This window comes from Dreissena polymorpha, chromosome 15 (genome assembly GCF_020536995.1).
Source record: "Dreissena polymorpha isolate Duluth1 chromosome 15, UMN_Dpol_1.0, whole genome shotgun sequence".
Taxonomy (NCBI): Eukaryota; Metazoa; Mollusca; class Bivalvia; order Myida; family Dreissenidae; genus Dreissena; species Dreissena polymorpha.
Window position 1 is genome coordinate 527,786 of NC_068369.1, and position 23,321 is coordinate 551,106.

Below are 23,321 nucleotides of genomic sequence, written 5' to 3' on the forward strand. Positions count from 1 at the left end.
GTAAAAACATTCTTTCAATTACAGATAACAAATAGGCAGAAACATTTGCATTACATCCTTAAAATAAGAGGGTCTGAAAGGCCCAAAGTCGCTCACCTGAGATAACAAGATATTATTGGGACAAATCTTCTGACCAAGTTTCACGAAGATCAGAAAAAAGATGTGGCCTCTAGAGTGTTAACAAGGTTTTACTATAGCCATATAAGGAAAAATGCCCCGCCCCCTGGCAGTCATGTTTTTCAACCAACTGGTATCATTTTTGAACTCGTCCAAGATATTATCGGGATGAATCTTCTGACCAAGTTTCATGAAGATCGGACAGTAAATGTGGCCTCTTTTCATAGAATGTTAACAAGATTTTACTATAGCCATATAAGGAAAAGTGTCCCGCCCCTTGGAAGCCATTTTTTTCAAGCAAACATAATTATTTTCGATCTCATCCAAGATATCATTGAGACCAATTTTCTGACCAAATTTCATGAAGATTGGACAATAAATGTGGCCTTTAAAGTTTTAACAAGGTTTTACTATAGCCATATATAGCCATATGGAAAAATGCCCCGCCCCTGGTGGCCTTGTTTTATAGCAACCAAATCCGTTTTCGAACTCATTCAAAATATCATTAGGACAAATCTTCTGACCAAGTTTCATGATGATTGGAAAATAAATGTGGCCTCTAGAGTGTTAACAAGGTTTTACTATAGCCATATTCGGAAAATAGCCCCGCCCTGTGCTGGCCAAGTTTTTCAACAAACCGGCATCATTTTTGAACTCGTTCAAGATATTATTGGGATAAATCTTCTGACCGAGTTTCAAGAAGATCGGACTATAAATGTGGCCTCTAGAGTGTTAACAAGATTTTACTATAGCCTTATAATTATAGACATATAAGAAACAAGATGCGTTTGTGAAACACAATGTCCCCCTATATGATGTTTGACCTTGAAGGATGACCTTGACCTTGTGAAGGATGACCTTGACCTTTCACCACTCAAAATGTGCAGCTCCATGAGATACACATGCATGCCAAATATCAAGTTGCTATCTTCAATATTGCAAAAGAATTCATAAAATAAGCGATTTGGGCCACATATATATGACCTCTGACCTTGAAGGATGACCTTGACCTTTCACCACTCAAAATGTGCAGCTCCATGAGATGCACATGCATGCCAAATATCAAGTTGCTATCTTCAATATTGCAAAAGTATTTATAAAATAAGCGATTTGGGCCACATATATTTGACCGCTGACCTTGAAGGATGACCTTGACCTTTCACCACTCAAAATGTGCAGCTCCATGAGATACACATGCATGCCAAATATCAAGTTGCTATCTTCAATATTGCAAAAGTATTCATTAAATGAGCGATTTTGGCTACATATATTTGACCTCTGACCTTGAAGGATGACCTTGACCTTTCACCACTCAAAATGTGCAGCTTCATGAGATACATATGCATGCCAAATATGAAGTTGCTATCTTCAATATAGCAAAAGTTATTGCAAAATGTTAAAGTTGGCGCAAACAGATCAACAGACCAACAGACAGACAGGGCAAAAACAATATGTCCCCCACTACTATAGTGGGGGACATAAAAATGCCCCGCCCCTTGGCGGCCATGTTTTTCAAGCAAATGTAACCATTTTCGAACTCATCCAAGATATCATTCAGACAAATTTTCTGACTAGATTTCATCAAGATTGGACAATAAATGTGGCCTCTAGAGTGTAAACAAGGTTTTACTAGAGCCATAAAAGGAAAAATGCCCCGCCCCCTGGCGGCCATGTTTTTCGACCAACCGGCATCATTTTTGAACTCGTCTAAGATATTATTGGGATGAATCTTCTGACCATTCATGAAGATTGGACAATAAATGTGGCCTCTAGAGTGTTAACACGATTTTACTATAGCCATTAAAGGAAAAATGCCCTGCCCTTTGGCAGCCATGTTTTTCAAGCTAAGGTTACCATTTTTCAACCAATCCAAGATATCAGTGGGACAAATCTTCTGACCAAGTTTCATGAAGATCGGAAAATAAATGTGGCCTCTAGAGTGTTAACAAGGTTTTACTATAGCCATTTAAGGAAAAATGCCCCGCCCAAAGGGGGCCATGTTTTTCAACCAACCGGCATCATTTTCAAACTCGTCAAAGATATTATTGGGATGAATCTTCTAACCAAGTTTTATGAAGATCAGACAATAAATGTGACCTCTAGAGTGTTTTTTTAGACTTCTAGATTTTACTATTATACCATGTTTTTCAAGCAAACGTAACCATTTTCGAACTTATCCAAGATATCATTGAAACCAATCTTCTGAACAAATTTCATGAAGATTGGACAATAAATGTGGCCTCTAGAGAGTTAACAAGGCAAATGTTGACGCCGCACAATGGACAAAAAGCGATTACAAAAGCTCACCATGAGCACATTGTACTCAGGTGAGCTAAAAAACTGTTAAATAAAATCAAATAAAAATTATTTTCTATTTGTTAAACATATGTGTGACAACAAATGTATTCATTGGTGGTTATTTTAATAAATAAGAATATGGCATTATAAAAAATTAGCACTAAATCCATGACTCAATATTTTGTAGCAGACCACCAGATATAGTCATCAATCAGATATGAAATGTAAGTTTTGTGGTTTAAGAAAAGAGAGATAACATGAGCTGTCAGCGACATAGAAATTATGAGCATTTTTCGAAACCTAAACGCGAAGTGTGACGGACTGACAGACATCATAAATAAAGAAGTTATGGCAATTTAAGCAAAATGTTCAATTATCTAAGTGTAAAAAGAGCCATAATTATGTAAAAATGCTTGACACAGTGGTCTGCTCTTGTTTATAGGTTAGGGTCATGTTGGTAAACAAGTATGCAAAATATAAAAGCAATATGTCAAAGGATATAGGAAATATTTGGGGTAGTACGCAAACTTTAACATAGATTTATCAATACTATGCATATTCTAAGTATAAAATGGGCAATAATTATGACAAAATGCTTGATAGAGTTGTCTGCTCTTGTTTATAGGTTGGGTCAATGTTGGTAAACAAGTATGCAAAATATGAAAGCAATATGTCAAGGGACAATGAAAATAAATGGGGAAGTACGAAAATTTAACATTTGCATGCTAATGGCATGGCAAGGAACGGCACGGCACAGAACGGAACGCCGGGGTGAGTAGGATAGCTCCACTATATATATTTCATATATAATAGTTGAGCTAAAAATTAAATAACCAAAGCTCTTTATGAGAACTCTGTACTTAAATGAGTTTCTAATAAATAAATGCAAGGGTTCCATTTGAAAGTACTCACATCCATGGTTGAAATTTAAACTAACTGATTTTGACAAAATAATTAAAGAAAGATATTTTTCAACAAAACTTAAAATACCAGCACAGCACAATTGCACCAGTTCTAATGACAGAAATTGTGTAAGGTCAAAATTTTAATAGATGTTGACTAATAAGACCAATATTGAGTATTTACTTGATTTAAAGGGATCTTTTCACGCTTTGGTAAATTGACAAAATTGAAAAAAGTTGTTTCAGATTCGCAAATTTTCGTTTTAGTTATGATATTTGTGAGGAAACAGTAATACTGAACATTTACCATGGTCTAATAGAGCCATTATATGCATCTTTTGACGATTTTAAAACCTAAAAATTATAAAGCGTTGCAACGTGAAACGATTGAATAATTTGGAGAGTTCTGTTTTTGTCGTTAAATTTTGTGAAACTACGAAGATTGCTTATATAAGGTATAAAATACGTTCAGCATGTGTACTCGGCGGAATAGCTCAGTAGGCTAAAGCGTTTTTACTTCTGGACTCTGGCAGGACTCCAGGGGTCACTGGTTCGAAACCTGGTCCGGGCAATGTTCTTTTCCTTTTTTTAATTTTATTCTTGATTTTTTACTGGAGCTTTTACGATCCAATGTTTACATTTATCGATATAAAGCATTTAATGAATAAGTTAAAAAATGCCAAAATCTGTGAAAAGGCCCCTTTAATCTTGAGCTTCCATCAGCTTTTGCTCTTTTTGAAACGTGTAAGATCATTTATAAGCTGTTATTATTTGTCTGAATTCAATGCGTTTTTTTGCATCCAGGTCAGATCGATAGAAATTACTTGTGCAAAGTTTTAAGGGGGGGGGGGGGGCATGAGTCTTTATGTCACTTGCACGACAACATATTGCAGCAAAGCGGATACTCACTCGTGATGCTTCTTTAAAAGACATTTTCAGATTCATCTCAGAGAGAATTTCCAGGATTACAGAGTAAAACTCGTAGCAATTTTCAGCAAATCACAAAACCCCATTTCTACCTCAAATTTGCTGCCATCTAATCTCATTTCTTAGGAAAATATCCAGGAATTTTGTTTGACATTACACTGCGGATTACGCATAATGAAGTCTTTTGCACTACTTTAATCTGTGGAGACAGATAAGCGGGAAGAAAATGTGCGTTAAGATTGATAAATTTGCTGATTTTCACTATCTATTTTTAGATAATCAATAATATAGATTCGATTGGTTTGAATCCCAGTCTAATCCAAAGCTGATGATGCTTGTATTCACCTCTTTTCAAGGATATTCTTACGACTATTTATAGATTAGCAATTCATCAATATACCCATTGAAAGCAACCCAATTATTTTCATTAACACCACACAGGAAACAAGCAAACAGAAATAACATCATTTTATTGGAAAAATCCTGAATATTAATTAGAAATTAATTCTGATTCTATTGCTACGGATATTGATAACAAAAGAATGGGTGTTTTCATCAGCGAATATTGCAGTTGTACATGGTAACATTGGATTGCGGCAAATATGATAATTATGATAACATGGGGTCAAGTGACATTGCCCATAATTATCACCAGTTTGTGGAATGAACCTAGTAAGACTAAAGACAATAAAAAACAACGTATAATTAATTTAAAATTACTGTTTTATGAAAGCATTTTATAGGGCATCATTGAATACCTGAACAGATATGAGAAAGGAACATGAATCTGAAAACAAACCTACAAGTCATATCCCTGGCTGTTAGTTGCTAGAAATGGTCTTTGTCCAAAACAAATCAAGGTTCGTTTATTAGAGGGTCAAGGCCCATTTCTATGACAAGAAAAGGCTCATTTCATGACAAGAAATCATCTGATGCAATGTTTTCCAAGTACAAGTAAAGGAAATTTAATGTTGGGTGCCATGGGTCAATACAGAATGCTCATAAGAAACTACTCAGCAAGTATTAAGAGATTTGCAGCAAGTGGTGTTGGCACTATATGAATCAGTGACATATCTACTTAACCAGTTACAAACAGAAAGACGGACGGACACAATATTCATCATATGCCTTGCACACAAAGCTGTTGGGGGCAGACAATTCCAAGTGTAACTATGGCATTAAAGGTCATTTACTTATTAGTTTATGTCCTAAACAACAACTGTAATTTTGAAAATAATCAAATAAGGTTTATATACAGACAAGGCAAAAAAAGTAAAAGAAATAGTAATGCAGTATATTCATGAAATGGTTCCATTCAATAATAAATACAGGCAATGGTGTTTAAAGGATAACTTCTGAGTATGTAAACTATTTTACATATGGATTTACCATAGTTACAAAAATCAACTATTTTCATCCTTTGAAAGCCAGAAAGGGGTATCAATTTTTTTGCACATAAGCTATGGATGTTTGTGCTTATAAGCTATGTATATCTTTTCACAAAAGCTATGGATGTTTTTGCTTATAAGCTACTGATATCTTTGCACATAAGCTACGGATGTTTTTGCTTTTAAGTTACAGATATCTTTGCACATAAGCTATGAATGCCGTTGCAAATAAGCTTTAAATGATTGTGCATATAAGGATTGGATAACTTTGGGCATAAACTTTGGATGTCCAAGCGCATAAGCTTTGGTTTGCTGTGCACATAAGCTATGGATGTCTGGCACATAAGCCATGGATGTTTAGCATATATGCTATGGATGTCTAGCACTTAAGCCATGAATGCCTAGCACATATGATATGCATGTCTAGCACACAAGCTATGGATGTAAGCACATTATCTTATTGGATGTCTAGCACATAATCTTATAGTGTCTAGAACATAAGGATGTCTAATACATAATATATGGATATTTTAGCACATAAGCTCTTGATAGATGTGATCGAAAGCTGCTCGTGACTGTGAACAAAAGGCATTGAAACCTTTGCACATAAGATAAAATACTTTTGCAGTCATTTACTATAGATGTTTTTTGCACACAAGTGAACTATGCATTCTGGTTTTCAAGAGAATGATAATGATAGAATTGTTTAATAATACTTATTTTTTTCTCTAACTATGTACTTGTTTATATGACCATACTTATTATAGTTGCGGCATGCATAACTATTATCACATGATATGCTTGCAGGTATTGTATTATTATTCAATTTAAAACAAACAAAAAACTTAATATATGATTTCAACACAAGACAAAATGGAAAGGTGTTACAGACCTTTCCTTTGCTGTCACATTGGTGAGGTTGATGTAGTTGTTACGAACACTTCGAAGACTGGCAAGAACTTGAGCAAATGGTGTCACGATAAGATCTTCTGCATGTCTGGAATGAAAATAAGCCGAAAAACTGTAATTCTCACCACTTCTTTCCTCCCTTCTTTCCTCCCTGAGCATCTTAGAACCGCTCGATTTTTGTCTTTCCTTACTCTTGTCTCTGCTCTGTTTTCGCTCTCGTTTCGAGAGCTTCACAACATTGCACCCATTGCTTTTAAAACTTGGTGTCAGATATTGCACTAGCTTCTGCATTGTGAACAAATTTTACCACAAACACTTCTATCCTTCACACATGTAATTTCTAGTCACCAACTATTGAATCCTTAAACATCTTTTAATTTTGTGACAATTATTTTCAACCAAACAATTATTTCTCTTCACATACTTTTTTCAAAATATTCAACTACTAGTGAACAACAACAGAATTTCTCAAATTAACAAAATTCAACTGATTTTGACACAATCAATTGTTAAGCAGTGTCTTCAGCTTATATTCCAAAATGGAGCCTCCAATATCAATATTCCTGCCATCCATAAAGCTCTATAGCGGTGTGACTACTCCTATAGGCAATGCACATAGATTTTTCTTTCAATTAAATGCCACTACTTAGCAAGAAAAAGTTTAAAGAAATTGTATTCATTATGTTCGGATTAATTAATTACATATGTTTATTTCTAGTTTTGTTTACATTGTTTTTTTGTTTTTTTAATAGTTTTCCTTAATAGGCACTCCAAAGAGACATCTTGAAAGGTCTGCAGAAAACACTTATTTGAAAATTAACACATTTCAAAATGAATTTCTATATCTTCATTTTGTATAGATTAATTCAGTATAATTTTCTTCAGAACTCTGCAAGTAAAAACATTTGACCCATGCAATAACAAATGCTGTTATAACAGAAAATGTATCATGCTTTTGGACTTTCAAGTATTAATAAAGGCATTAATATTGACATAAAACACTGACGTAAAACACACATAAAGGCATTAAATGTGACGTAAAATACACTCAGTGAAATTGAGAAAAAAATAATCTTAAAACATAATACCGTAAAGCTCCTTTTCACTGTGTCAAAGTGACCTCTATTTCAATAATCTTTTTCATTAATTGCATTAAAAACTTTCAATATAGCTATAGTTCTATGCCATACTTGTTGGCCAATGCTTAATACCTGAAAAACAAACAACTTAAATTTTGACCTAATTAGCGTGACCTCACTGTGTCCAATCAAGTTGTAGAAGCAGTTTTATAATAGGAACATTTAAGATTAGAAATTAATTTTATATAAGTAAACTAATGTCATAAAATCACTTTCTCAACCTGTTCACCAGTTCAATCAAGGACCTTTAAACATACAATAATGTGTTGGGTTTTTTTTGGTTAAATTTTTTCCATTTTTATCTGTATTTCGCCAGTCAATTTCAGCGAGAAAGATTGGATGATATGACGTGGTTAACTAACACTAAGTCCAAATTACTTATGTGATAGCAGTTACTGAGACAACTGCAGAGGTTACAGGAGCAAATAACTATAGACATTATTTCATAGACAATTCCAAAGTTATGTGGCCAGACTAAGATTCAAAATATCAAGCATCATATACACAGTCAAATTAACTGTAAAATAGACAAATGTTATTAAATTGTCAATAATATTGCTAAATATTTCAAGTAGATATTGTTTAATTTCGTTATGACATAAACAGCATAATTGTCTTCATTATTAAATAGACTTTCACACGTGTTTTTTTAAACAATGGCGCAATGTTGTGAATATATCATATATTCAGAACCCTTAACATCATTCTAACAAAAATAGTTATGGAAAACATCAAAAACTAAACTAGTAACATTGCAGTAGTAATATACTGTATAGCAAGTTGTAGCAAGAAAAACTATACCCTTCGGCCTGGCTAGGTTTACACCTAGGCCATAATTTGGACAAAGTTTGCAGAGAACAACACAAAATATTGTTGAATGCCAATATTTTAATTTTTCCCTATATTTTCACAGTACATGACTTTTAAAATTATTGTGCAATAATCTCTTAGCCCACTGGGTGTGGCCAGTTTTGGAACAAGGCATTGATGATACCAAATAGAGAGCCAATATACAATTTTACCTATGAAATAAGAACGTCTGGGCACTTTAGTGTCAGAGGTGTATACTTTTGCTAATATAAATAAGTCTATATCCTACCTAAAAATAAAATATAAAATGTTACTTAAATCTTAATATGAAAAAGTGGCATATATATATAGCTTGTGTAATGTTTTACTACAGGACAATAAAAAATGGACATGCACAACTTAACATTAAAATGTTAGAATGCTGTAAGTTGCAAACATTCTAAGTGATTCCAGTATAACCCCCTTTACTTTGTAACTACAACAACTGAAACAAACTCAACAACATACACTGCAAGAGACAATAACTCTTTCAGTGCTGGAACCGAATTTTAAAGGCCTTTGCATACAGTTTGGATCCTGATCAGACACTACAAAACGTGGCGTCTGATCAGGATCCAAACTGTTTGCTATTCTGATAGTATTCTTTGAAAAAAAATAATGAAGAAAATGCTAATTTTAGAAATTCAGCAGACCACATTTTAGCAGACGACAAATTTCCCAGCATGCAAAGGGATAAGACTTAGTAATATGTGCCTATGATCCAAGAAATATAACATTACAGAAATAAACACGATTGCTAACAGAAAAGAGTTCCTCATCATGGCTGAAGTTCTTGCTCTGAAAAAAGAAAACATAGCTAAGAGAAAATCCCTAAAAAAGAAAATATAAATAAACATAAGGTAAAGCTACGCTTTTCTATCCAACATGTCAACAAACTGTGCCCCAACATACATGTACATCCCTAACCCTAACGTATTCAGGGGACATAACTGTCAAAACACGGAAATAACAATTACCACCCTTGCTTATTGCTTAACAGCAATTGTCTTAGCGCTATAGTGAATACATAATTAGTGAACAAAGAATATTCTCCATAAATAAACATTTGACAACAAATATTTTATGACAGTGCAAATAAATTAAATCAGGTGTTCATTTTAAACAAATAACTCTACATTTTATTTAGAATTTGATGATATTCAAGTAAATACAACATTAAAACAATATCATTTCATTATATGTGTTTTGATTGCCATCTGAGATCAGAGAAAAATAGTGCTAACTACTATGCTGCCTGTAAAAGTCATAGATAATAATTATTATGTTCTACTTAAAATTGTTTTTTAAACTGGTTTATGATAAAGAAATTATTTATTTCAGACAAATGACATATATTTACAGCAAGATCATTGTATAATACTGTATAAATGTATGAAATTGATAAAAATCATGACCATACAAAAGATGTTTCCCCAGATCTGGTACAAAGAGCATGCAAAACTAAAGCCAGTAATGCTGCAATACGATAGCTTTGGCTGATGTCGTTTTGAGACATTCTTCTCTTGCATATATTAGCCTCTATTGCCCTGAATATCTAAAGACTTAAGACTGCCATCACATTATGTACTTTTGAAAAAGTGTTTTTGCAGCTAATAATTGTTTCTCTTCAAGGACTTCATCTTTATCAAGGGAATTGTGTAAATTTGTCAACAGGGTCATCTATTTATCTACTCTGAATCGCAGGCATGAATATATAAATATAAGTTAAATTTTGAATGAAGCGTCATCTAGATTAACACGTGAATAATGCAACTTCAAAATGGTTTTATTAATGATGCATCACTTTTTTACCATGAATATAAATTAAATGGATTCCCAAAGTTTTTTTTTTTAAATAAATGCATGACAGATGCCATAAGTGACGAAATACTCTCTACAAGGGACAAAATTGTCACAAAACCAGGTTTTCATTGTGAAAAAAAAATCTGATAAAGGGAGAAAACTCAAACTGAACTTTTGAAATGAACAAACAAAATTAACCCCCTTTGTAAGTTTGTTTTTAAAAAAATCTATTTTTAGTCGTGGCGACCTTGACATTGGAGATATTGACATGATTCTTTCGTGCAACACACCGTCCCATGATGGTGAACAAATGTGCCAAATGATTTTAAAATCTCACAATGAATGACATAGTTATGGCCAGGACAAGCTCATTTATGGCCATTTTTGACCTTTGAACTCAAAGTGTGACCTTGACCTTGGAGAAATGGACGTAATTATCTCGCGCGACACACCGTCCAATGATGGTGAACAAATGTGCCAAATGATTTTAAAATCTGACAATGAACGACATAGTTATGGCCCGGACAAGCTTGTTCCGCCCGCCCGCCAGCAAGCCAGCCCGCCCGCATTCGCCAATCTAATAACCAGTTTTTTCCTTCGGAAAACCTGGTTAAAAAGAATGTTCTTTGCGCAAAATAAAAGTACATTCAAAGTCTTTGCACTTTTTCATGGCTTGAAGAGACTAACATGTTGTTGTCACATTGTAAGTGTGACTATGACATTGTTAGCCATTTAAACTTCTCTAATGAGAATGCTCACCAGACAACTGGTCATTAATTGACATTGCACTGCATGCTTGGCTACAGGCATTCCCTGAAGAATATAAGTCTCAGAGCTGAAGAGATATATGGTTAACAAAGCACTGTCTAGTTCTAGAATCCCTGATCTTTGCTTGCATTTATATCTAGTATTGATCGCACTCAATTCTCGCAATTCTCCACAATTCTTGGCTGATTAATGTTGACTGACTGACGTCATATACTGCGTTAACTGATGGAAATCTTTGACAGATGACTTATCTTTTTTATTATGTGCTTTGATAAAATTTCCAGAGATGAAATGTCGAGGGGACTTTTAGTGGGGAAAAGTGCTGGATTATGACAATGTCCATGTAAGCGATAAATGCTATATAGTATGACTTCAAAATTATGGAAGTTATAGTATGAGTGTATAGTATCAGAAAATGTATACATTGGAAAATCCTTGTAAAAAATGTGACTTCTTATCTGGTTTAGTCTGTTTACCCCTTATGACACATATGTAATGGGCCCAAAACATTGTTCAAAACGAATGTTCTGACCATGATTAAAATATAAAGCAAATACAATTGCTTTTAGTTGACCATTACAATTTTTATGAAACAATCAAATACAAGTCTACTGTATACACTATTTTTATAATGTCAAACTGCATCATTTCCACACAGTTAGGTATTTAAAGAGACCATTTTGAGACCATCATGAGGAAAATTGCTCTGAGAAAGTTTTGCGATGAAAAAATGTTATTTTTCGCTAGTTCACAGTGTTTCAATTAAGTCACATAAGACAAGCTTTTTTTTGTTGACACACTAACAAGATTTTGACGCAATATGACCAAAAAAAACCCTTAGCTTTTAGCCTCTATACAGACCTGCAAGCTTTTAGCCTCTATACAGACCTGCAAGCTTTTAGCCTCTATACAGACCTGCAAGCTTTTAGCCTCTATACAGACCTGCAAAGATTCTAACTAAGCCGTCATGTCATTAAAACAGATGTTCTCAAAAAGTCTAATCATGATTGGGCAAACAAATGAATTCTAAAGTTGACCTTGTTTAAGACCAAACATGAACCAGTTTTGAACTTAGGCGATAGGTTACGACTAAGTTTCATAAAGATTAAACATTAAATGTTTCTTTTAGAGTATTAAATGTTGATGACGAACAATGGACAACCAAACCTTGACTAACAGTAGTAACAAAAACTCAACAAAAGCATGTTGGGCTAAGGTGAGATAAAAAATATATATTAATATTTTCCAGTAACTGTTTACATTATTGACATTAAACACGTCCAGTGGTAAATGCAGGTTTTGGAATAGTAAGGTCTCTGGACCATACACAATGTTTTTGTTTTTCAATATCAGAGAATACAACTGACCTTTAACTTGAATCTTAAACATTTTTATACTGCCTCGTTCTTCCAAAAAAAGACGCCATGTCTGATATTATTTTCAGTAAAGTATTTAAGCAATTATTCCAACCAAAATTTTTTAAAAAGTTGGGTTAATTGCCTTGCCAATTTGACTTCTTTACACTGAGAAGGGGTAAGTACAAACTTGCTCAAACCAGCTTCAGCGACATTCAGATTCTGTTTTAGTAAGAATACCTATAGAGAAAAGAACTTCTTTGTCGTGGAACCCTGAGTGCAGAAGTGCTCTGTGTACGATGAAAGAGAACACTCTGTGGATCCATCCCACTTTCGTCGATGCGGCTCAAAACTGGGGACAAGATGCCGGGGTTACTACTGACAGATCCAGACCGTTTCGGCAGCGCCGTGTTACAGTAGAGGTTGCGGTGTACTCTACTGGGTTTCCCGCTTGCCATATCAGCACTAGGTGACGCTGGCATTAAGGTGGCTTAATGGGTTCACAAATTTTAGTTCATATCATTTCATCCGTCATTGAAGAGTGTAGTTAAATTCACATTTTTTAAAGAAGTCTGTCTGACTGTTGTTGTCCAAGATTGCACCTGAAACAAATACATAAAGAAATTATTATTCCTTATAATACAAATATAATGAGAAGCATGTTCATAGTTCTTTTCAAATTACTTCAGTCTTAACAAACCATGTGATGATGATCGTGTCATGCCTTGTTTTATTATTTATGGTTTTAATCAAATATTTTTTTTCCTTAATTCATTTTTGACTGCAAACTACATATAACTATTTAAAATATGTATGCTTTAAGAAAAAAAAAACTGCCTGATAGAGACCATTGTACATCTGACTTCTTGGGTTACTGTTAATTTTTAAGGGAGGTAACCACTGCAAAGTGTTTGTATTTGATAATGCAGTATTATACAAAGGGATCCAATTCAATTAGACTACACAATTTTTTACAACTAGAGTTTTCTCTCTTGGATAATCTTTTGTACCCATAACAAATCTCAAAGGTAATTTACTGGCCTCCTGACTATAAACAAGAGGGCCTTTAAAAAAGAGGGCCTGAAAGGCCCAAAGTCATTCACCTGAGATACAAAGGAACTGACCAGTTCTTTGCAGCCCAAGATATCATAAGAACAAACTGTCTGATCAAGTTTCATGAAGATTGAACTATAACTGTGACTTTTACAAGGCTGACAAGGTTTTTACTATAGCTATATAAGCAAAAAATGCCAAGCCAAATATCTTGAAGAATGAACTTTATCTTTGACTTTAACAAGGCTTCACAAGTTTAACAAGGTTTTATTAAAGCCATATAAGTAAAAATGCCCCGCCCCCTGGCATCCATGTTTTTCAACAGACCAGAACCATTTTGGAACTCATCCAATATATAAATAAAACAAATGTTGTGACCAAGTTTCATGGTGATTGAAAATAGATGTGGCCTCAAGAGTGTTAACATTTAGGCTTTATTATAGCCATATTAGGAAAAATTCCCCGCCCCCTGGCTGGCATGTCTTTTAACAGACCAGTACCATTTTTTCACTCGTCCTAGATATCATTACCAAAAATCTATTGACCAAGTTTCATGAAGACAGGACAATAAATATGGCCTCAATAGAGTGTTGACAAAATAAGGTTTTACTATAGCCATATAAGGAAAAATGCCCCGCCCCTTGGCGGCCATGTTTTTCAAAGACCAGAACTATTTTCAAACTCATCCAAGATGTATCATTAAAACAAATGTTCAGACCAAGTTTCATGAAGATGGAAATAAATGTGGGCTCTAGAGGGTTAACAAGGTTTTACTATAGCGATATAAGCAAAAATGCCCTGCCCCCTGCCTGTCATGTTTTTCAACCAAACGGAACAATTTTTTGAACTTGTCCAAGATATTATTGGGACAAATCTTCTGACAAAGTATTATGAAGATCAGACAATAAATGCGGCCTCTTGAATGTTAACAAGGCAAATGTTGACAACGAACACAAAGCACGACAGGCAAAAGATGATCATAAAAGCTCAACATTCAGAGCACTTTGAAGGCTGCAGTCAATATTACTTGCCTGAAGATAATAATCTGCTTTTTTTAACATTATAATTGACTGTTCAAGCAGAAAGCTCTCCAAACCAATTAAAAATTGATGAGATTCATTTGGAATCGTTTCTCAAATCATGCCAACATAAACAAAGTCAAGGTTTAACAGACTTCCCGGAAGCTTCATAACACCAGTTGATTTCCATGATTGTTATTATTAACAACTGTGAAAATATGCTGGAATAATTTATTGTATGTTCATTGGTTTGTAAAATGCCTGTTATTAGCAACTTTACAGTAATATTATTATAATTATTTTGTGGTGATCACTACGAAGATAAAAATTGTTGATATAAGGAAAGCTGTTAAAGGCCAAAGATTGTCTGACACCATTTAAAAACAAAAGCTGTAAGAGGACAGAGCGCTCTACTATTCGAGTGCTTGACATTATAACGTAAGCCATCATGGGGAAATTGTTCATATTAAAAAATTTATTAGATGATCTTTCAAAAATAAAAAAGGAAACAAAAAATTTATTTTATTTTTTTTTGGGGGGGGGGGGGTTGAGAGGGGGTATAATGTGGGGTGTGGTCATTTATAAGACGATCTTTCAAAAATAAAATAAGGAATAAAAAGTTGTTTTTTTTTTGGGGGGGGGGGGGGGGGGGGTAGGGGGGGGCATGAGAGGGGGGTATAATGTGGGGTTTGGTAATTTATAAGATGATGCTTAAAAATTATTATTTTTTTGGGGGGGTGGGGGTTGGGGGTGGTGAGAGGGGGGTCTAATGTGGGGGGGGGGGGGGTAATTTATAAGAGGATGTTTAAAAAAAAAAAAGGGGGGGGAGAGGGATTCTTGGTAGGGGCGTGGGGTATTGTTTGGGTGGAATTCATTTAAGTGTTATTTTGTCAAAGTAATAATAAAATGTGATCACAAATAAAAAAGTTATGGCAATTTAAGCAAAATGTTCAATTATTTAAGTGTAAAAGGGGCCATAATTATGTAAAACTGCTTGATACAGTGGTCTGCTCTTGTTTATATGTTGGGGTCATGTTGGTAAACAAGTATGCAACATATAAAAGCAATATGTCAAAGCATATAGGAAATATGTGGGGTAGTAGGCAAACTTTAACATAGATTTATCAATAATATGCATATTCTAAGTATAAAAGGGGCAATAATTATGACAAAATGCTTGATAGAGTTGACTGCTCTTACAAATAGGTTGGGGTGATGTTGGTATACAAGTATGCAAAATCTGAAAGCAATATGTCAAGGGACAAAGAAAATATCTGGGGTAGAACGCAAACTTTAACATTTGCACGGTAACACAGAAGCTAACGCTAACGCAGACGCTCACGCCGACGCCGGGGTGAGTAGGATAGCTCCACTATATATATTTCATATATAATAGTCGAGCTTATAATTGCAAGAGATAACACATTTTGCTTATGAACATATGATTTGGAGAGAAGATACGATATAGGAACCATTTAACAAAAATATGATACGTGTGAAAGTCATGAGGCTGAACAGGCAATTATGCTAAACAACTGAGTCGTTCTACGTGGTAAATATCCTTGGCAACCAAACATGACCATCAAAAAAAAACATTGTTAAAACAAGGACTAATAAATTTTAGTTTTATAGTAAAATCTTGTAGCTGACAAAATGGTTGCTTGTGATGTTCATCAACACCTACATACTATGATGTTGGCCATTTATATTATATATCACTTCATGGAAGCATGGTTAGAAAAACCTTCCTTGATTTGTAAGAAAAAAAAGTAGTTATAACTCCAAGACGAGTATGACAACATTTAATCAAGTAATACTCCCTTGGAAAACATAAACACTCATGCTTTTGATTCAAGCAAATGTAACCTATTTATTTTTTCTTAGCTTGATTGCATCGAAAGCCTCAGGCTTATAGAAGCGATCTCAAGCTTTTTTCCTGTGCCTATTACCTGTACTTTGTGGAAGATCTAGAGGATGCTCCCCGAGTGGGGATCGGACCCGTGACCTCACGACTACTTGGCAGAGACCTTATCATTTGCAAGCAAATTGCAAATTCTTTTTTGTTTGAACATTATAAGCAAATGAAGTGCTAAGTTAAATTGATTGCATATTTAAGTTTTGGGTGCATTATTTGAATGGTTTCTTTACATGCCAATAACTAATTGTAATGCCTCAAAATTTAATCAGTTAATCAGTTAAGAATTCTATAATTAAAACCATATAGTATACATTATTATAAATACAATTGAATGCATTTCTTACAATCATAATAATCAACAAAAGCTGTAACAATAGGATGACTTATGCTCCCTATAAATGCTTGATACAAGTTATGAGCTTTTTTCGAAACCTAAGCGCAGATTTTGAAACCTAAACGCGGACACAAAGTTCAAGGTCAAGGTCACAGGGGTCAAAATTTGTGTGCGTATGGAAAGGCCTTGTCCATATACACATGCATGCCAAATATGAAATTGCTATTTGAAGCGACATAGAAGTTATGAGCATTTTTTTAAACCTAAACGCAAAGTTTGACGGACAGTCGGACGGACGCTCCGATCAATATATGCCCTCCTTCAGGGGCATAATCATAATTCTAAACAATAACATAAACAATTTATCAATACTTTCATTAAAACTATGTTCTTTCAAAATGTGCATTACATTTAAGTATTAGATGTAGAATGAGGTTTAAAGTAATCTTTTGAAAAGAAAAACATTTGCTGATCGAGCTAAAAGTGGGTCAGAAAATGCATATCTTTTACACCCTGTCTTTTTATAAGAGTGTCACCCTTGTATAATAGCCACATTTTGATGTATTTCAGTTCCTTCAATTACAACCAAGGAATAGACATGAAATACGAAGCCATTGAATCAATAAGACAGCTTAACTACACAGATCTGATACAGTTAAAAAAACAACACTATATCAATGACCTGGCATATAGCAAATACTTTATTGTCTTAAAGTGCATGTAATTGTATTTAAGTGCATTATTTAATCTCATAAAGACTTTTATAAGCTAACATCAGGTTTTGAGTCAGACTGCACAGGCTAATCTGAGATGACACTATATGAACATGGATAAAGCTGGGAGATCTCCCACAATGGTGCTCTATGTTTCAGAAGGTAACAACAGGCTGAGACAAATATTGAACAGAATAAGAAATTACATAAACCAACAACAAGGTACATTCATTGATCAGCAGGATGACTTTAATGGTTCACTTAATCTGTATACTTTAATATAAAGACCACTAGAAGATACAGGAGGAGAAATTTTTACCCATCATGAATGCCTTAAAACTGGTGTTTCCAGCATGCTTGAATGATTTATTTGTAAAGATAAATTATTGCTATCTGACTCTGACTTATTGCTATCTGGCATCTAAGCCAAAATGAATCACTACATTTTAAAAAAGAAAATGAGCTGTTAATGTTCTATTCTAAATAGATTCTGTAAAACTGCACAAATGTGATTCAGGGCTCTTAATCATATTCTGCACATACATTAACAATTAATCAGATCAATCGGATGAGCATAATAATTTGGCCGTGCTTTGTGAAAAGGGAGTTTAATGCATGTGCGTAAAGTGTAGTCCCAGATTAGCGTTTGCAGTCCGCACTTTCTGCTTTTAAGGTATTTTTCGTTTAAAGAAAGTAATTTCTTGGCAAAAATCCAGTTTAGGTGGAAAGTGTTGTCCCTGATGAGCATATGTGGACTGCACAGGCTAATCTGGAAAGACGCACATGCAGTAAAGCCCCTTTTCACACAGCGTGGCTCAATTACAATTATACAGAACTCATTACACTATTTACCAATATTTACACAGCAATCCTGGCAGTGACTCCCACATTATATCCATATTGCAAGCAAACCAGATAGAAAATAAAATAAAACCAATCACTTCAATACAAATTCCTAGAGTAAACAAACTCTGTTAATACAAGATATATCTGAGAGATAACTAAAGCCCTGTAAATGCATTATTCTGCATGCATGCGCATCTTTGAACCTTCAAATAATGTCCTTACTTTAAACAAAAGTGACTTCAACTTGAGCAAGAACAAGGAAATGTATTTTAAATACAGATCTTAACACCATTTCAACATATTGTTCAGTCAAACAAGTGTACCCAATTATGGACACTCCAGTACAATTTATGTGCCAACATTTCTTATCACAGAAGTCACAGAATCAGTAATGAAAACCCATTATGTGCTTCAAATTTTAGTGATAATTGTTAATCCAAGACTTTGCTGAGGCAACTATGAAATTTGAGGTTGAAACTAATTTCACTGGTATGAATATATGCATTAACCCTTTGCATGCTGGGAAATTTGTCGTCTGCTAAAATGTCGTCTGCTGAATTTGTAAAATAAGCATTTTCTTCATTTTTTTTCAAAGAATACTATCAGAATAGCAAACAGTTTGGATCCAGATGAGACGCCACATTTTGTGGCGTCTCATCTGGATCCAAACTGTTTGCAAAGGCCTTTAAAATTCAGTTCCCGCACTGAAAGGGTTAAATGGTAAACCAGCTAGTTCTGGGACAATAGTCACCAACTGATTCTGAGACTTAAGTCTTTAAATAAAGAATAATGTTCTTTTTTTAACAACTTAACAATAAATATTGACATAATTTAAAGCACAATTTTTTAGTCTGTAAATATACTCGTGTGTAGGTTTTCTTGGTTTTAAGTGTCATTGTCATTCTTAGTCTAAAAATAGGCTAGTGAATATGAAACCAGAAAAGGCTGATTGGTTGAATTACCGCTCTTAAATGCCTGAAATACTGTTGAAAATGGCAAAAACAAGCAACATAACAAACAAACATACCGCAAATTATTAGCAGATCATACAGCATATCCAACAGTTTCAAGCTAAATATTTACAGTCTTATGCAGTAACATTGAATAGAATTTACACTTGTTTATGTAACATGATAGTTTTAGAGTGCTGACAATCAATATGTATGTTTTGTAAAGCATGCAACATGGTTATGAAATAGCATTCTTATCCTTTCATTGTATTTAGTATCCCACTTTGTTTTTACTCTAGTGAAAATGTATGTCAGAGGCATATATACCGCATGCTTTAATGATGACCTTAAGTTAATTATCAAAAGTACATGACAAAGTAATCTTTTACGATGAAAAGGCTATACTAAAGCTGTAACTCACCACAGGTGCACTTTAAGCCATCAAACACACAACTTAAAAATTGTGTTACCTTTCAATGTCAGTGCATCTAAGCACATTGCATCATGTTAATTGCTTATTTGCTTAATTAGGTTAAACTTGCAGGTACTTAACAGAATACAACGAGCACAAACAGATTTGTTTCAATCAAGAAATCATAACCTAACAAATTATGATTGCAAGGATAGAAGAATTGTTCTTATGTACCAATGAAATCTCAGTATAAATCCAGACTGTTCCAGACCTGCCGACACTGATTGATTTTCCAGCGTTAATTACATTGGAAATTATCAGGAGACATACAGGAGATATATAGACAGACTCTGTCAATACTGCCGAAAATGTATAAGTTTAAACAATCCCTGTAGTTATCCCCACGCTTTTTGGAGAAACGTGGGGATTATGTGGTTATCTCAGCCATTTGTCTGTCCGTCCGTCCTGGCCACTATCTCCTCCTACACTATTAGCACTAGAACCTTCTAACTTACACACATGGTAGCTATGAGCATATGTGCGACAGTAAACTATTTGGAATTTTGATCTGACCCCTGGGTCAAAAGTTATGGGGGTTGGGGTGGGGCCGGGTCAGAGATTTTCACTAATTTTTTTAGGTTATTTTTTTACATTTAATTACTTCTTCATAATCTTACACCAATTTACTTCAAATTTATGCTGATGACATTAGTGGAAAGCAGTTTATCTGTATTTTACAACATGACTTCTGAGGAATCAGTGACTTCCAGGAAAGACTGGATGACAACCAGGAATAGATTGGTGACAACTGGAGAGACAGTGGATATCCAGGAGAGACTGGAATTGGGCATCAAGGGCCGGCACCCCAAGATGATGACTCCGTAAGGAGTAACCCACAGAACAGCTACAACAAGACATACAAAAAGATACCCCCAGGGTCTTCCGAGAGGGGGGGTGGAAGAGAGATCCAATAGGACGGACACAATGGAATCAACACGGCTAGTACAACGGACATTGACAGGTGAGGCCTATACAGAGACAGCTCAGTGTGTTTGCGGGAAAATCTGTAAGAATGCCAGGGGTCTCAAGATACACCGGTCTAGGAAGGGTTGTCAGCCTGATCCGGAGCAGAGACAGTGCACAGACTTGTCTGGTGAGACACAGGAGGACCACAGCCAGGAAGAACACCACAGTGCTGAGGATCTCCACGAATCTGAGGTGGAACAGGTGGATAAGCCTACAAGACCAGAACATGATCTTGGTAGCCAGGGCAGTCATACAGATGACAGACTAGAGCGCATCAAATGGCCAGCTATGAACGAGAAACAGTGGAAGGAGTTTGATGAAGATGTAGATGGCATCGTGGAACAGGTGTTACTTGGAACAGTAGAAAGGAAACTGCGGAGTATGTGTAGACTGATATATGCAGTCGGGAAGGAAAGATTTGGGGTGACACCATCGGAAAGGAAGCAGACTACAGTCGCCAAGAACAGACGGCAGATAGAAATAGAGAAGTTGAGGAAGGACCTTCGCAACTTGGGGAACCAGTACAGACAGGCATCAGAGCTAGAGAAAATTGGTCTACAGGAACTACGAGACCACACCAGACGCAGACTTCAAGACCTGAGGAAAGCGGAAAGGATACGAAAAGCCAGAAGGGAGAAGGCCAGACAAAGATCACGATTTCTTTCCAATCCCTATGGTTTTAGCAAGGAAATCCTTGAAGAGAAGAAAGCGGGACAGCTGAATTGTTCTAAAGAGGAGGTTGAAGAGCATCTGAAGAACACGCACTCTGATCAGGCGAGACATATGCGGATGGAGGAACATGAACGCATAGCCCCAGTACCCATGCCCATTGTTGCATTTACTGAGAGAGAACCAAGCCTCAAGGAGGTCCAAGATATAATCAAGAAGGCTAGATCCAAGTCAGCACCAGGCCCAAATGGAATACCTTACAAGGTGTACAAGTCATGCCCAAAACTGCTGAGACGGTTGTGGTAACTATTGAAGGTGGTCTGGCGTAAAGGAGATGTACCTGTGGAGTGGCAGCGAGCAGAAGGCATCTTCGTCCCAAAGGAGGAGGTTTCCAAGGATATTGGACAGTTCCGGACAATATCATTGTTGAATGTGGAGGGCAAGATCTTCATGTCAGTGGTTGCCAGGCGTCTTACAACATTCATGACCAGTAATGGGTACATTGACACATCAGCACAGAAGGGAGGTGTTCCAGGATTCTCTGGCTGCATTGAACACACATGCGCTATTAGCCAGTTAATCAGGGAAGCTAAGATCAACAAGACAGATCTCACAGTTGTATGGCTGGATCTAGCAAATGCGTATGGCACGGTACCCCACCAGGTAATAGAGTTTGCTCTGAAACACCACCATGTACCAGAACATATTCAGAGCATTGTCAGAAGCTACTACAGAAACATCAACATGCGCTTCACAACAAAGAACTTTACAACATCCTGGATACAGCTTCAGAAGGGGATTGTAACCGGCTGCACAGTGTCAGTAGTACTGTTCATCGCCGCTATGAATCTCATCATCAAAGCCGGAGACAGGGAGTCAAGGGGACCGAAGACCCAGACAGATATCAGACTTCCACCACCGAGGGGATTTATGGATGATCTGACTATCACAACAGAGTCCCACATACAAGCTCGATGGATCCTATCAGCCCTTGAAGATGTTGTGTCATGGGCTAGAATGGCCTTCAAACCAAGGAAGTCAAGATTTCTTATCTTGAGAAGAGGTAAAGTCTGGCAGAAGACAACACTCAGGGTACAGGGCGAGGATATCCCATCACTTATTGACAACCCCGTCAAGTGCTTGGGTAAATGGTTTGACACCACACTGGGTGATAGCAGAAATAACACGTTAGAGCGCATCAGGCAGCAACTGAGGAATGGGCTTGCAAAGATAGAGGGAACAGGCCTACCAGGGAAGTTCAAGGCATGGCTTTTCCAGCATGGCCTCCTGCCCCGTCTTCTGTGGCCACTAATGTTGTATGAGATCCCAACATCGACGGTTGATAGCTTGGAAAGCATGATAAACAAGAGCCTGAGACGATGGTTCGGACTTCCATCATGTATGACAAGTATTGGACTCTACAACAGAACCGGAATGTTGCAGCTCCCTCTTTCATCAATTGTAGAGGAGTACAAAGTTAGTAAGGCAAGGCTCGTGTTGACCCTACGAGACTCTAGTGACATGAGTATTAGAAATGCAGGGATAGAGGTCAGAACTGGAAGAAGATGGTCAGCATCGAATGCAGTTGAGCAGGCAGAGAGTCGACTGAGACATCAAGACATAGTGGGAACAAGTTGTCAAGGTAGACAGGGACTCGGCTTGAACACTAGACAACCGTGGAGTTCAGCCACAACAGTCCAAAGAAGAGAACTTGTTCAGAGCGAAATCCGAAAGGAAGAAGAAGAGATAAGAAAGGTGAAAGCAGTCCAGATGGGGAGCCAGGGAAGCTGGACAAAGTGGCAGACAACAGGGAGGAAACTGTCATGGACAGATATCTGGAAGTACCAGTTTTTTCAACTGCAGTTCCTGATCCGGGCAGTTTATGATGTCTTGCCAACACCGGCGAATCTCCAGAGATGGGGGCTG

At 36.0% G+C, this 23,321-nt stretch overlaps 1 protein-coding gene across 1 annotated transcript in view; it reads right to left on the reverse strand.

Moving 5' to 3' along the window:
• Positions 1–23,321, reverse strand: part of LOC127860766 (cAMP-specific 3',5'-cyclic phosphodiesterase 4C-like) — a 505,962-nt gene that overhangs the window by 96,380 nt on the left and 386,261 nt on the right. The window contains exon 7 of the mRNA XM_052399042.1: positions 6,525–6,629. Within this exon, the coding sequence (XP_052255002.1) occupies positions 6,525–6,629 (105 nt within the window). The remainder of the gene's footprint in view (positions 1–6,524; positions 6,630–23,321) is intronic.